At 39.5% G+C, this 17,282-nt stretch overlaps 1 protein-coding gene across 1 annotated transcript in view; it reads left to right on the plus strand.

Annotated features, from left to right (window-relative positions):
* Window positions 1–17,282, plus strand: part of TBC1D31 (TBC1 domain family member 31) — a 1,335,355-nt gene that overhangs the window by 382,462 nt on the left and 935,611 nt on the right. The window contains exon 8 of the mRNA XM_044066576.1: window positions 11,567–11,758. Within this exon, the coding sequence (XP_043922511.1) occupies window positions 11,567–11,758 (192 nt within the window). The remainder of the gene's footprint in view (window positions 1–11,566; window positions 11,759–17,282) is intronic.

Here is a 17,282-nt window from a genome sequence, read left to right on the forward strand (position 1 = left end):
CTGCTTCCTCAGCAGATTTTAAATTTCTTACCTGGAAGATGATTTTTTTGGTAGCTATCACATCTACTGGGAGGATTTCTGAATTGCAAGCAATGTCCTGTAAACTCCTGTATCTTGTTTTTCATAACGATAGAATATCTTTGCGAACTAATCCTCATTTCCTTCCAGAAGTGGCCTGTGAAGCAAATCTTAATCAGAAAGTTAATTTGCTAGTATTCTTCCCTAACTTGTCTAACAAAGGGGAATATACCCAGCATTTATTGGACACTCGTCACCAACTGTAATTGTGTTTACATTGTACAGGGCAACAGAAAATCTGACAAGATTTTTCTCTCTGTTTGAAAAGCAAAATTTGGTTAAGGAGTCTGTAAAGTAATGTTGTCCGGGTGGCTTTCCAACTGCATTGCTTTTGTTTAAAATAAAATGGGATTAACCTTACCTGGCAAACCAAAGGCACATTCAACTAGAGTGATGGCTGTCTACATTGCTTTTGCGGCTAGAGTTTCTATTGATCAGGTTTATGCTGCAGATTATTGGTCTATAGTTCATACCTTTGTGTCACATTGCCGGTTGGGTGTATCATCCAGATCTTCTTAGGACATTTTTTTTAAGTCTGTGGTTTTATGTTTTTTTTTTGGTTGATATTATGTTTACTAGCAGGCAAACTCTTTGGCCACCTTGTCTCTGAAGATATGCTGAAATATTGAGCGAAGTTGGAGGCAAAGTATCAGGAAGTCATAGCTAGCTAAATGCTAAGGAAAATATTTTTCCTTCAGTTCCAGAGAAGATGCCATCACCCAGCAGTGGTGGGCATGCCAGTGTTGCTTCATTATCTGAGCTGTTTTCTTTGGTTTTCGCTTATGTCTTTGCAAAGGTAAATATCAGCAATTTCTTCTGCCTGCCTGTAGATCCTCCACTACAGTTCAGACCCCCTAAACAGTTCCTGAAGGGCATCCTTCACTAGAGGCACTCCATGAGGAAAGTGGTCCCAGCTTCAAACCTGAATTTTGTGTTTGAAAAACTGATCTTACCACTACTAGAACTGACTGAATCAGTACCTTTAAAAATGTGAGTTGAAAAACTTCTGTTACCTCTTTTTGGAGAGTTTCAGACCTGCGGTCCATCATAGGCAAAGAAACATTAATGCAACTCAATGACAGAGTGACCCTGCACACTAGCCTCTTTTTTATGCTAGAAGTTACAAAAGCAGCCCTGAACCAAGCAGTTAAACACCCATCTTTCCATCTTTGTCCCCAGAATAGGGAGAAGGATCCTGCACACTCTGAATGTGCATATAGGCAGTTTTTGTTTTGTTGGGGTAGAGCTACAGTTTTTAGAAAGTAAACAAGCTGTTGGTCACCTTTGCATTAAAAAAAAAAACAATGATTGGCAGTGACAAAACAAACTGTTTCAAAATGGCTGACGTATTGCATCAGTTTTTACTACAATGCTTCCAGTGGGGTCCTGCAAGAAAAGTGAGGTCCCATTCACCAAAGGGTGCTGCAGTTAGCACTGCCTTCTTCAAATGGATCTGTCTCTGGGACATTATGGGAGGTAGTCATGTGGTGCTTCAGGTGTACTTTTGAAGAACAAAAGTTCACTACTTAGAACTTCAAAAGTACACCCACACTAACGCGAAAGTGCACTTTCACGAAAGTGCACTCTCGCAAACCCGCTAGACCGAACGGGCTAGCAGTCACGGACCTTAGGGTTAAGGCACGGGTTAGGGTAAGGGGATAGCTAGTAGGGCTATACCCCTAACCTTGACCCGTGCCCTAACCCTAAGGTTCATGATTATCGCACCACAGTGGAAGACATTCCAAATCGGGCTATGTCCTCCACTGTGGTGTGATAGTCATGGACCTTAGGGTTAGGGCACGGGTTAGGGTAAGGGGATAGTGATCTCTTTACCCTAACCCGTGCCCTAACCCTAAGGTCTGTGGCTATCGGACCACAGTGGAAGACATAGCCCGTTTTTCAATGTCCTCCATTGTGGTGCAGTAGATTTGGTTTAGTGAGCTTAAGCGAAACTGCACTTTCGTTGAAGTGCACTTTCGCTTAAGTGGGGATGTACTTTCCCATTTCGAAAAAGTGAATTTTCGTTGTAGGAAAGTACACCCGGTGCTTCACATCTTCTGAATGCCCTAAAGAACAGATACAGTATTCAGGGCAGGGGTAATATGTACCTCTGCTGTCCTGAAGAGTATTCCCCAGTCATCTTCTGAGCAGTGAGTCAGTCACCCTACCTAAAAAAGGAGAGCTTTGGATGTTTAAATATATTTATGTCAGGAGTAGTAATCAACATGAATAATGTTGTACATTTGTGTAGGAAACTTACCATAATTGCAGGTGTTCAAGTCTGGTTACTGTTTCAGTTCTGTGTTCCCCTCCACCCCCTCTGTGAAAGGTATGCCCCCCCCCCCTTTCAGAATTGTACCTTTGCTCTCTTCCTTTCCTTGTTCAGGTTCCCTAAGGAGAGTTTAAATCTTCCGCGTCACAGACTGCATCCCAGAGTCCATCCTTATTGGCCTTACTGGTAGTCCTTGCTGTGAGCAAGGCTATGCCATGTTTTATTTGGAGGGGGTCAAAAAAGAACCAATGATACTGTGCCCAGACATCACCTATATACCACATGTGTGAGGATGTCTGAAGTAAGATGACTTCAGCCTTCTCATGGAAGGAAAGGTGCTTAGGTCTGAAAGTCAGGCCAAATGTCAAATATGACCAGTACCTGAGATCTGTGTAGTGATGATTGCAACAATGATCACACTTTATTATCAGCATTTCAGCACTCTTGTTCAAGAAAGCAGTCTAGCATTCAGGTCTTCAGATGTGTACTCAGGTAATCAAGCCAGACTGATGTTTTGGCCTTATTACAGCATTATTAGCTTACTGTAGGAAATCTTTTTGTGTTTCTTGTTTCCATTCTTTTTCCAGCATCTTTTTTTCCATAATTAATCACATTCAAAAAACAAAAAGTATCGAGATTGTACCACACCATAACATTTCCTTCTTAATTTTTTCTACTGCTTTATATTCTGTCTGACTTCCAGTTTACAATGGTAAATGCTTAATTTTGAATTACTTGTGTAAATCAGTGGTTTTGGTTGCAGCTTTGTTGCAGAAGTATTTTTTGTTTGATTCATTACTTTGAATTTGGGTTCCTCAGCACTTCAACACATTTCAGTGAAGGCTGTTTTACTGAAGAAAATGTCAAAAACTGCATTCTGTGAAACAGGTAATTACTATTTGATTAAAGACCTTTGAATGAGGAGTAAAGCCCTTCTACCCACACACACCATGCAGGGTGCTTGTGAACCTTCCCAATGTTAAACTGATTCCAAGACAGTACTATGTGACAAACAGACCCTCAGTACCTTTACTTTTGCTCATCTGAAGCTTTCTGATACTGAAATCGTAAGCAGAAAATAGGTTTATGTGCTGAAGACTCAGGATAACCATAATATGGGGAAGTTGCAGTGTATGATGTAGGATATGAGTGAAGGAGTTAATAGCTGACTAAACCGAAGATGAAAATGGAAATTTAAAGTCTTTCACCAAACATATGGTGGGGATCAACTGAAGGCCTATCAGGAGATAAGTGAATTGAAATTATAGTTTTGCTGACAGTGTTAACATGTCTTGATATCAATTCTCTGGGTTTAACCTAATTCAAGGTTGTTATAAAATGGTATGAATAAATGATAAATGCTTGGATGTTTGTCTTGGCAATGTTTAAGCTTTGTGCATCTTTTTGTTGGCAAGGAAGAAGCAATCCGACTTTTCTCTTTTAAAAATAGATAACACCGTTCATCAAAGTGATGGAATTTCAGAGCCTTTTTTCTGTTTGAACTAAGAAGAATTACTTAATTAAAATGTGTTTTGTTTGTAAAGGTCTTTTGTTACCTTACAGCATACCACTAATGTAACCCCCCCCCTTTTTTTTTTTGCTAATTTGATTTTTAGAAATTTTGTTTTTGAAGTATTGAGTAAAATGTTTGGATTGATTCCGATAAGAATTATAAGTGTTTGATGTCATCAAAAAGAACCACCTTGTCTCTTTTGAAATGACTAGTAATGTACTGAGTTGGTGCCTGTTATATATGTGTATATTATATATTACGATGTGAAAACCTTGAAGGGAATTCCTAACAGATACTTTACTTTTAGTATGCTAAAAGGGTTCATTATTTGACACCAGGACTGATAGTGGTTTGAAAGCTTGAACCATAACAAACAGATGGATTACCCTGATTGTTCTATCTGCATACACTATACATCAATGGCTTTGTGTTGGACTTTTTCACCTTTTTATTTCTCAGTAGCCTTCCTACCCTCTAAATGGAGTTTAGACCATTATGTATTTATTTATTTATTGTTTTTGTTTACCGGGAAAGTCCAGATGGGCACAGGTCCCATTTTCAGTGGAGACTCTGGGAGAATTGATACATTTTACAGAATGAGTAGAAGGCAGTTTTACAAGATTTACTTAATAAATGTACATTCATACATAGAGTAGAAATCATATTTATTTTTTATTTATTTTATTTTACATTTGTTTACCGGGAAAGTTCAGCTGGACATGTGTCCTTTTTCAGGAGGCCTGGGGAGATAAGCTCCAAGTCATAAAATAACATAGTAAAAGTACCACATATTAACAAAAGTAAAGTACTTCACATATTGACAAAAGACAATAGAACAGTGTTAGACATTACAACTATAGATATAACACCAAGTAGAACTTATAGTTGTGTACAAAGTATTATCAAATATGCAGAGATATCTAGATTGGCAGTTGATATATAAACATCATTGTCAGTGAGGTGTGAAGAGCATTCAGCTCTTAGCTTCAAGAACTAGTCATAAATTAGTTAAGCAAGGGTTAGAAGGTGTGTTAGTAAACAAGAGTGGTATGTGAAAATGGCCTATCTTTGGGGGGGGGGGTGCTACAGGGACAGAGCCAGGAGATTACAAGGTGCGTTTTTAGGAGTGTTTTAAATTGTTTAGATAAGGGAATGGTCACTAGTGAATTTGGTAGGGTGTTCCAGAGCTTTGAAGTCTAATTGAAAAAAAGGGATTCTCCTGAGTTTTTTGCTTTAGTAACTTGTAGTAGAAGTTTATTGTTAGAGCATAGGGATCTTGAAGCGGAGTATGGCTAAATGAGGTCTTTGAGCGCTGGTCTTATTTGGGTGGTGGAGAATGTTATGGGCTAAGGTTAGCTGATTAAAATGTAGGAGTTGAGGGAGTTCAAGCCAATTGAGCTGTTTGAGGGATAAGCAATGATGTGACTTGTAAAAAGAATTGCTGGCAAATTTAGATATTTTATTGTAGCAGGTTTCCAGTTTGGCAAGGTCAGTTTTACAGAGGTTGGATAGGACCGGGGATGCATAAAGGAGTCTTGATAGCAGGTGGGTTCTGGCAATGGTTACTTTTGTACTATTTGTTAGATATTGCTTGTTTCTATATAGGAGACCAAGTTTTTTATATACTTTTTTGATGGTTTGGTCTATATGGAGATCAAATTTCATTTTTATGGTTTGGTCTATATGGAGATCAAATTTCAGGTTATTGTTGATTGACCCCTAGCAGTTTAGTATAGTCAGTTGGAGTGATCAAGGTTTTGTTTTTGGAGTAAATGTGGAAGGTTGGGGGGTAGTTGTAGTGGGCAGAAGAGGAGGAGATTGGTTTGATTGGGATTTAGTATAAGCTGGGAGTTGGTTAGCCAGGTTTCTACAGATAGGAAGGAGTCTTGGGTTATGGTTTGTAGGATGCTGAGGGAGGAGGCTGAGCAGATCAGGGATGAGTCGTCCGTGTATTGAATTACGGTGGTTGAAACCACGAAGCAGGTGGCTTAGTCCAAGAAAAACTATCAGTCATGTAGTAAATGGACAGATAAGTTAATTATGTTTAGAAAGCCTGTCCAGTCATGCTCTTAGCAACTGTAAGCTGTAACCAGACTGAGTTTGATATGAAGCTAACAATATTGCAGTCCGGGGAGATCTTAGCAGTAGTCTAGGTTGCAGGGTAGGTTAGGCTGGTGACTAGTGTCCGGCAAGTGTGCACGCCAGAGTGATACTGTTCTGTGAAATAGCAAGAACGGCTTTATTAGTTGGTAGAAACAATGTACACTGTTGCAGGGATATATCTGCAGCGGTAGCTGAAATATTCCTTTCTTTGCTGGTAGAGGGGTTGTCTGCAGTTCCTTTATGTTGTGGACCTCACAGATGTTACGTGGAATCACAGTGTTGGGAAATGGTATGCACACTATGCTGGAACGCCAGGAGACCTAACTACTTGGACACTAGTATTTATAGCTTTGACAGTTATTCAAAAAATAATAAATGTACTTACATATAATAGTAAGTGAACATAAATAAAATTAGTGATTAATGATATGAAAGTTAATGAAAGCATGACATTTAAAACAAGAACAGAGTATAATATTAGTTAATATCAAGCTTATAATAGTCTTTTAATTTTCAAATGGAATCAGCTTTAACTGTATATTGAGTAGGAGACAGTGAAGTAATTCTAAGGCTGCGGTGGTGCAGCAGTTAGCGTTGTCGCCTCACAGCAAGAGGTTCTCCTGTTTGATTCTTGGCTGGAGCGCCTTCTGTGTGGAGTCTGCATGTCCTCCCCACAGTCAAGTGACGTTTAAAGACATGCAGGTAGGTGCATGCGTGAATGGGTGTGCCTTCTATGAAGGTTGGGCATCGGCTGGCACCTCGGCACCGTAAAAATCCACCGCCAATCATTAGCGGACCGGAGTTCCGCTGTGGCGATCCCTAACCGGGAAACGCTGAAAGACATTAGTTTTAGACAGCAAAGTAATTCTAGGATGAAGATGGTAACAAATTATGAAGGATTATTGAAGGGGTCCAGGTAAAAGGGAAATAGAGATAGTAGTGGAGAGGGGTAGATGATCGTCCGATAGGTTGGAGATTGTGAAGATGGAGCTGTATTATGGCCAGTTACATAAAAGAGTGATGACAGTAAGGGTTTGGAGATATCCAGGAACATCACATGTACAGATCAGGTAACTGAGTAGGTAGGGCTTCAGTTAAATTTTAAATGATTTTAGGGGATGTTCTTGTCATAATGCTATTGGGTTGGAGTTCCAGGATATAGTGAGTTTTTGGGAGAGTGTTTATTTGCCAGCAGAATTCTTGGGTTTGATGCATGTAATAGGTATGGATGACCAGTTGGTAGATTTATATAAATTGTTATGGATTTGTGGAAGTTGAGTAGGCTAGACAATGTGGGAATTCCAGCCACTGTAATTCGCTTACGGCGGCACACTGGTATATTGTTTGGAAGTTTGAAAGTGAAGTGTGCTGTTTTGTAGTAACATTGCTCAAGTTCATTTTGCACGGTCACATGGGTGGTGTTAAGGCTGGGTGTAGAGTATGTTAGAGTAGGCAAGAGAAAAGGCAATGTGTTTTATTATACTGTCCAAGAGAGTGGGTTTGGCTTTATAGAGAGTGTATAGTTTTTGGTGTAATTTCTTCACTATTGTATAGGTTCATAGAAGATTGCTAGGCTATTGGCCCTTGGGCCTTTTATAAGCCTAAACATGTTATACCTTTGTCCCCTTATTGACCAAGTTGTATGGTCTACATTTGCAGCATGAGTCTATGATCAGCACTGACTGCCCTTATCCAGGCGGGACATAGGTGACACCCCTGGAGTAAATTTACGGTCTCCCATCCAGTTGTCTAAGTTGTGCTTAAATAGGGTCATTGAGGAGCTCTGTTTTACGTGAATTGGGAGTTTGTTCCAGAGGAGTGGCAATCTCTGGGAGACATATCTGTCTCTTCAGCATGTCCTGTTAATGTCACAGGCTAGGTTAAGATCCCTAGAATGACTAAATCTTGTCCCATTTGACTTGCAGATGTGAACAAAGGTTGCCCACCTTGTACTAGAACCCAGGACCATCTGTAATCCAGCCCTACACTTAAACCTGCTGCCACAGGGTAATTAAAAGGAAAGTATCAGTGCATTAACACCTGCTGCCACAGACTCAGTTTGGATGTGTGTGTCAAATTTTAGGTTCTCAATTGTGTGACAAATTTAATTTTTGTTTTGTTGGATGAGATAACTGAGAAGGAGGTTTTGCTGATTGTAAGCTGTTTAAGAGTAAATAGGGTTAGTTTGGGTTTATTTATGTTTAGCACTAACTGGGCAGATGTCAGTCACTTTTCTATGGAGGAAGAAGGACTCGTATAAGTTCTTGTAGTTTGTTGATTTTTTTGATCATGTGCATACTGTACTAGGGATGCAGTTTTACAAGCTTTATGTAGGCTGTTAATGAGGATGTTAGAGAATGAATCCCAAGATTGATCCTTGTGGTGCATTGACGGGGACCTTGAGGAAGGATGAGATGTCTTTTTGCCACTTGACAGCTTGAACTGTATTTGGAGGTAGCTATGGAACCATGAGTGATATAGCAGTGGTGTTGAGTCCTAGGTTATGAAGTTTGTATAGGAGAGTGGAGTGAGAGACTGTCAAAGGCTGTGGATAAATCAAGGAAGAGGGCATACACTAGGTTTCCTTCATTCCTGTTTGTGTTTACTGTATTGGTGAAATTAAGTAAAGCAGTAGAGGTACTGTGGTTGAGACGGAAGCCATGCTGAGAGGAAGAGAGGAGGTTATTTAATGTGAGGTAATGTAAGAGTTGTGATTGTGAGCATTTTTGAGTATTTTTGACAGGGGGAGAGGATGGCAGTGGACCTGCAGTATGAGAGTTGAGTTGAATGCCCAATGCCCTCCTTTGTGGAGGAGAAGAATGTGGCTTTGTTGTCCAGAAGGTAGGCACATATGCTTCACTGATAGAGAGATTTTTTGAATTGAGATGGGGGAGTCTGTTGCTTCTGTACCCTTCTGAAGGTATTCTCCAGGTAGGTTGTTGGGGAGCTAAGGTGGTGGATTTCAACTTGAGTAATAGTTTTTTATGTAGATAGTGACTGGTTGGAAAAAGTTATGAAGAGAAATGGTAGTGGTGCTTGTTGGTATTAGGGGAATTTTGAAGTAGTCATGAGACTGAATGAAATGAGAGTTGGAAGCCTCAGCACAATTGTTGGAGTTGTTCTTAACATTAAGTGTAGGATATGGTTGAGTGGTGAGGCAAGGATTGAGCAGCTGGTTTATAAAGGACCAGAATGTTTTGGGATTTTTGTAATTTTATGTTGCAGGTCAGTATAGCATGTTTTTTATGTAAATTAATTTGAGTTTTCGTTTGATTTCAGAGTTCTCTGAATTTTTGGAGATTGTTTGCGTTTTATTGGATAGTCATGTATTTCAGGCTCTGTCTCTTTAGCCTCATTAGGTGTTTTGTATTTCAAGACAACCAGTGGGCAGGTTTGGCCCTAATTCTCTCTCCTTTTTTTTCTGAGTAGACAAATTTCATTTAGGATGTTCGAGAAAGTAGAATTAAAAAGAGCTACTGCATCATCTAGTCGAATGTGTTTTAGATAGGAGATGGAGTCTTGATTGAAATGTTAGCGAGAGAGAGAGAGAGAGAGAGAGAGAGAGAGAGAATGAGAAAACCAACCAGTATGTAGATGTCTCGGGAAATCATGGATGAGACCCAGCAGATGAAGTCTTCTGCAGTACAGAGGTTATTGCCAGGTAGCAAATAAGCACCTATGATGGGTAATCTCTTGGTCTGATTGAGTATCAAGGTAGATAAGAACATTTCTATTGTACCAAATTGTGGAGGATGTAGTAGTGAAGGGGTAAACTGCAGAGAATTTTTGTATATTATTATGACTCCACTGGTCCTTTTATTTCGTCATGAATGTGGGTTAAGCCAGGCATGGAACTATGGTATTTTGTTATAGGTGCTTCTAATATTTATAAATGTAATCTTGAGAGAAGAGCAATTAGTTTTATGTTGTATTGGAGGGGTGTGGGTTGTAGAGTTAAAGGTTTGTGGGGATATAGCTGGTACAGGGTTTGGATGGATGCCACCTTTGAGTTTTAGTATGGGAGAGATATGATGGTTGTAGATAAACATTTCATCTTAATTTTAGTTTGAGTATTATGGGGTTGTGTGAGTGTAGGCTATGTTAGAAAAGGTTTGTAGTATTGTTAGAGTATAAGGTGGGTGTTATCTTGGGTGAATTAAGGGTTGACTATGCTACAGCATGTTGGATAGTCAACTAGGATGATGGTGATGGGCTGTGGTCTGAAGGTAAAGGTGTTAAGTAGGGTGAGTAGCAGGAGAAGTGAGAGAGTCAGCATGGAGACTGCTGTCATGGTGGTTAGTTGTAGGATGATATTTTGACAAGTTTATGGATATAGGAGGGAGTAGAAGGTGGGGTGATGTATTGGGGAACAATGTGATGCTGAGGTGTTGGTAAGTAAGAGGGCTGAAGGTATGTTATGGTATGCAGAACAGAAGGGAGAGCTGGATAGTAGAGGGAGTATTGAATGAAATATTCTGGGGACTGCAGAATAGTTAATGTGTGCAGGTGTATAGTCCATTAGATGCTCACTGTATCCATTCTGGTTGATAGTATGCAAAAATACATGTGCTCTTAAACCTCGGTGTCAGCATTACAGGTAACATCTTAACTGTTTGCCAGCATGGCAGCTCATTACATTTCAAAGTGGCGTTCTAAAAATAAAATGTTGGAGCCTGTGTGGGCTTTTGACAGCTACTGCTACTGTTACCTTATGGGCTCCTTAGGAGCTAGGAGTTTCACATAATTCTTTAGTGACATTTGACTAGACTGATGTCTTCTAGAGGCTGCTTCTTGTTTACCTTGACTGTAGTTGCTTTACACCTTTCTGAATTACCTTACCACTACCATGCAAATAGGAGCACATGTGAGAAGGACACCACCTCCAGGGGGTTGCTGAAATGTATTGTGGTGTGCAGGAAATAGCTTTCACCAGAAGCATAATCAGAAAAATAGTTAATTGTCAAGTCAGAGAGCTATGAAACCACAGTTACCAACACTGTCATTTTTTTTTTAATTTCAAATGGGTACTATAATGGCAGCTAATAGTAGTTCTCATTCAGATGGACTGATTATAAGTATGCAGGTAGTGTCTTAATTCTTTGCTTGGGACACGAGACTAATTTCCACTGGATTATTTCAGATTGTATGATGATGTTTCTTTTCTGTTGTCTTGAGGCCAGTCTTAGGACTTACAACTGAACAGGACTACCTGCTTCAGCAGGCAGTGGGGTGTTGTAAACTCAGTCTGCTCAGTTATATTTGACCAAATATACCGAGTGGTCCAAGAGCAATTGGAAAAAAGTACTACAGACATTTGTTTTATTTTTGGTGAAGTCCTGTCTTAGCTGATATCTTATTATTCGCATGGCTGCTTACCATTTATTGCAAATCATCAATATTCTATATCTTTGATTTCTTTATGTTTTAACTGAGGCAGTGTCTCTCTTTCTCATTCTGTGCCTCTTGATTTAAAGGAAAGTGTTTCACACCAGAAATTGTCGGTGTGTTCTGTCAGTGCAATTAAATGGTGGGAAATGTAATCCTGCTGCATGATATCACTGAGTTTAATTTAGATTATTACTTTTTTCTCTCTCCATCAGCCTCCACCACCCTTGGTTAAAATGGTTACAGATACAAGCAGCAGTAAAAGTTGGAAAAACTTGTCAGAGACATCTGGACTAAGAGTAAAGGTGGTGTCAGGAAAGGTAAAAAGACCTGGAAGGAAAACAGGTGAGAAAGTACAAGTCAGGATGTTGAAAGCACCACTGGATTCTGCATTAGAAGATAAGGAGGTAAGAAATTGATAGCTTTTTGTCCAGCCTGTACTTTATTTTCAAAAACTACTATTTTTTCCTCAGTCTTCTTCCTTCTATTTTGTCTCGTAGCCTAGTAAATCTAGCTACACAAGCTGTAATCATCAAAACTACTTTTCTGTCTAGCACATACTCCTGTTGCCATGTCAGAAGCCATCATTTGAAAGTGTATGCATCTCATTTTTAAATTAAAAATGGTTTATTTCAAGATTATGAGTAATAGTTATAGCCTCTGTTCTGTGTAAGACAGTAGTTTCCTTCAAGCATGACATCTTTTCTGTAAACCTGAAGGTACATTTCATTTTTCCTTGCATTCTTATCAACAGAGGTGTAGCGGGGGGAAGCAACTGCCCCAGGTACAAAGTGTTGGGGGGGGGGGAGTGTGATCAGCCAATCCCAATCACTGTTTAATGCAATACCGACATTGCAGTCAAACTACAGCACTGTAGCACCCTGTGTGTGGTCTATACTGTAGCAAGCAGTAGTTCAAAAGTTAAAAAAAAAAAATTTATTAACTGAAACCTGAGTTCTTTAGTGCTGCATGCAGGCAGAGTATATGCTGTGGCAACTGTTTGCTACAGTTATAACAGAAGAATTAAAAAAAAAAAAAAAAAAATAGAGTAACGTACCACTCTGTGCAGGCAAGGGTATAAACTTGTCGCAATTATTTGCTACATTTTAAGAAAGAAATTAAAAAAAAAACACCTATGCTCCATGAAGGCAGATATAAACTGTAGCAACTGTTGCTACACTTTAGTTGGTTGGTATGCCAGTAGAAGGAACGTCCATTTTTTTTTCTTGCCGGGGGGATAGATCTAACTATAATAAGCCATTCACTTATGGCTTATTACTGTGAAGTCCTTTTTTTTTTTCTTCATCTTCAGTTGAACAGCTAAGGGTGCTGGGCACTGGTTTATAGTACTTGGCCCATGGTGCTAGTTGAAGCAGCTATGCTTCTCTGCTCAACCCTATCAACCTGCAGTTTCACCTCAATACATACATTTCTTTTGATTGTGTGACCTCTTCTCTGTTTATTTGCACATAGTAATCTCTGTAATACTTTTCTGCTATTGAGCCTCATTTATTCAAGTGGGAGATTATTTTTTCCCTAATCCTCCTCCCTAGGATCTGCCTGATAGCTCCTCTGTGTTCATCCTATTGGCCCATTCATTCCACAGAGACAGAAGGCAGGCAGCCTCAAGCTAGATGAAGGCCCTATGGCCCATTCGTTCCTGCCAAAGAATCCTTCTGTCTCGTGGCAAGAACCAGGTGGTAGGGCGTGGGTTAGCTTGCTTCTTCTGCGGGATGGCCTGCCCTCTTCCTAGCTGAACAGTCCCCCCCCCGTAACAGCTCTTTCACACTGTGCTGTTGCAACCTTCCAGTGGGAAGTATACCTCTACACACTGAATTTTCCTCAACTTAGCACTGTGAATGTACTTAGCAGAATGTACCTGGTAGGCCCAACCTCCATAGTATGTAAACCTAGTGCTTCCAGTAGGTGCCACCCATGTGGTGAGGCAGAGTTGCCCCCCCCACACACACACACACACACTATGGGTGAGCTATCAATGGCTTCTCACTCATGTCCTCCTCTGCCAATTCCTGCAGACACTTGAGCCACTATTTGAACTTGGGTCACCTGCTCCATAGTCAGAACTATATCTCTGTATGTCACAGAGATGACTTGTTGAAGCGTAGGTTTGGGCACTTGAAGCCTGCTTTTCTTCAGCATACCATTTATTGTGCAGGGTCTGCTTGCACCACCATATCTGCTTGCCATGTTTTTTTTCTCAAACTACTCTTTTTTTTTTTTTTTTTTTTTTTTTTTTTACGCCTTTCTGTGTAACTGTATGTGTACTTCTCATGCATCATTTGTACATGTGGTATTCTGTAGTCCCCTTTGTTTAGCTAAATGTCACAGCTTTCGAATATTGTATACCTTTCCCTTCTAACTATATAGATGTGCACATTTCACTGTTCAGAATTCATTGACCTTTATCCTTTGATCTTCTGAAGACACTGTCTCTTTTGATCTTCAACACCTCAGGGGATTTCTGTCAACCCTTTCATCATGTTCTAGGAATGGCAGTATTAGAAAGCATAGTCTCTCAGCTTTGTCCCAGTCCACTTGAGTGTCTGATCTCTTCATGTTTCCTCGATCTGGGATGTCATGTGCTTCATTACAACAGGTCTTCTGTTGCTCTGCCATTAAGCCTGTTATTTCATAATCTTTATTTCCTGTATTTTTGAACATCTTTAGTACTGGCAATATATGGCCTAGCCTGGTCTTTAATTTTCTGGACCACCACGGGATTCATGTATGGTCTTACTGTATAATGACTGTTTGTATGTGGCAGTAGTCCTGGTAGTGCAGCTTTGTATCTGCCAGCAGTTCTGGAAATGCAGATTTGTCAGAATACTGCTTCTGTTTGCTTTTTTTCTCTCAACACTTCTTTCACATTCTTTTGTACTATTGTTGCTTTTCCTTGTTTAGGCATTACTATGAGTTCCAAGTTTTCCTGCTGATCAGCAGTTGTGCCAGACCATTCCTATGCCCTCAGTTTGACTACAGTATGATCAAGTAAGGATTCCTCCCATCTTTCTTCCTTGCATTTTAGCATATTTTTATAGCTTATGTGGTTCTTTCCATCATTTCTTAGATTTACTTTGTCTGGGTATTGATGATACAACTGCAGTTCCAGTCTTTCTCAGTTGCATTGAGAAAAACTTGTTACTGTTACCTAAAATCTTACATACTGTGATGTGAATGTCTATGAATATATTGCATGTGATGTGTATTCATATATGTGGAAAATCAGATGACTCTCTGAATGAAGTTAACTTGCTCTAAACATGAAGGACTACCACCAGGCTTGAAAATATTTATTTGTATTTATTGTCTTTTGTTTACCAGGAAAGTCTGACTGGGCACAAATCCCATTTTTTCAGTGGAGACTCTGAGAGAAAATGTAAAATACATATGTACAATAAACAATAATAAAAAATTAACATTTTAAGCATTATTTTTGATAGTATTGAGACAAAGGGTAAAGACATTTATCATATACTTCAGAAGTTATATTATTTTACATAAGACACGTTAGCATTAATAGCTGGAGATACAAGTGCAATGATAATGCACATAGGTTCAGTGTATGTATACTGACATTAATGAGGTAGGATGTCACTAGAGCAGGAACAGACAATAGAGGGGGAGGAAGAATATAAACAGAAATAATCAAGAAACACTTAAGTAGAAAAAGTTCTGATAATGGAGAGGTTGTGTTAACAGTAGGTAGGTAGGATGATGAGGTGGGTAAGGATGGTGTAATAGTTGTAGAGGATTAAGCATATAGGTTCGCTGGAGGAATAGTAGTGGAATAGTAGTGGGGATAAAAGCGACAGGGATAAGAAAAAGTGGAAGAGTCAGGGTGAGTGATAGAGAGATTGGCGATGGAAAAGAAACAGAAGAGAAACAGAAAGAAAGATGGGTTTAGTCAGGTGGGAGCATGAGTATAGCCATGAGGAAGTTAAGTGTTGTTTTAGGTTGTGTTTGAAACATGTAATGTTTTTGTTTAGGGTGTGTGGGATGGAGTTCCAGTGATTAGCAACATGGGTTGAGTAAAGTGAGTGTCCTGCATTTCTTTTGTGAGGGGAGATTCCTAGGAGGAAAGTAATGTTTGAGAATGTTTTGTAGTGATGGGCAGTTGTTGGATTTATGTATTATTTTGTGAGCACTAAACAGTTGGGAGTAGGTAAGATAATTAGGTATTTCAAGCCACTGTAGGTGCTTCAGTAGTATATAGTGGTGGTGTGAACGGTTTGGTAAGTTTGATGCAAACTTGGCAAAGCTTTAGTTTATTTTTTACGCTGGAGTGAAGTGTAGTCAGGATGTGTGCTGCAGAGAGAAGTAAAGGGAGAAGATAAGATGTTGCTAAAGAATTCCTAGAGTAGTTGGTGAGAAAGGGTTTGTTTCTGAAGAGGAAGTCCAACTTTTGGTGAATTTTCTTGATGGCTTGAGTGATGTGTTGATCATAATTTAAGTAATCAATTAAGACACCAAGAAGCTTTGTGTTGGAAACTGTCTCGATTGAGGCATTATTTGCTGATTTAATGTTGAAGGATCATTTCTGTGCTGACAGAGATTTGGGTAGAAACACCATTAACTTGTTTTTTAGCATTTAAAAGAAGTTTGTAGTCATCTAGCCAGGCCTTAACTGAGGAAAAAAAGAGTTCTGGGTCATCATGTGGAGTAGAGTTAGACTTGTTGCAGAGCGATTGAGACTGGCATTGTCTCTGTATTTGTATATGGTGGCTTCTTTGGTAGCTTTATGAAGATTGTTAGTGAATATGTTGAATAGTAAAGGGCCTAGAATAGATCTCTGAGGTACACCAACAGCGATGGACAGAAAGGGAGAGAGTTACTCTTTCTGTTTTCAGCCTAGAGTCTGCTGGTGAGATGGCAATGGACGTAACTAAGGGATGAATGGGGGAGTCTTAGGGAAAATAGTTCATGGAGCAGGAGTTAGTATGAAACTGTGTCAAATGCTTTTGACTTGTCTAAGTAGAGGGAGGATACTAGGTTGCCTGTGTTTCTATTAGAGTTTATGATTTCTGCAAAACTGAGCAGAGCAGTAGTGGTGCTGTGGTGAAGTCGGAAACTATGTTGAATGTTGGGGAAGAAATTGTTATTGTGGAGATGGAAAAGGAGTTGGGAATTTAATGCATTTTTCTAATATTTTGGAGAGTGGAGGTAGAATGGCTGTAGGTTGGCAGTTGGAGAGGTCCATGGATGTTCCCCTTTATGTACAGATATGATGTGGGATTTTTTTTTCTAGATGTCAAGTGCATAACTTTCTTTAATTGATCAGGCTGTGAGTATAGATACAGGGTATGATGTAGCATTTGCAGCATTTCTGAGATACTCTGATGGCAGGTTGTCAGAAGCTGGTGAAGATTTTTCTAGTTTTAGAAGGTGTTTTTTGATAGATGTGGTAGATGCAGTTTGGAGGGAGAAAATATTTTGGTGGTGATTAGTACTGTTTGTGATAGTGAGGCTGGTGGATAGTTTTTTGTTAATTAAGGAGAGGATAGAGTGTATGAAATGTACATTAAATTGGATAGCTGGAGGAGCTGGGTTGTTGGTGCTAGTTGGTGAAGGAGTTGTAGTTTTGCCTGGGTGTAATAGCCTTTTAACTGCATTCCAGAAAAGCTTAGGGTTCTGTTGGTGATTGTCCTGAAGCTTAGAAAAGTATTTAGTTTTGTCTGGTTTGATTTTTTTTGTTTAGAAAGGTTCCTAAGCTGTCTAAAATATTGCCATTTTTGTGGTGTTTTGCCAGTAGACCATGCATTATAAGCTTTATCTCTGGTTTCTCTTGAGTCATGGGGCAGGGCTGGATTTTATTTGTTTTGATCTGATGGGGCTAGTTCATTTAGTATGTTAAAGAATGTGTTGTTAGGATGAGTTATGCAATCATCTAGAGATAAGTATTGTAGAATGTCC

This window comes from Protopterus annectens, chromosome 3.part1 (assembly GCF_019279795.1).
Source record: "Protopterus annectens isolate FY-2018-M chromosome 3.part1, PAN1.0, whole genome shotgun sequence".
Classification (NCBI taxonomy): domain Eukaryota; kingdom Metazoa; phylum Chordata; order Ceratodontiformes; family Protopteridae; genus Protopterus; species Protopterus annectens.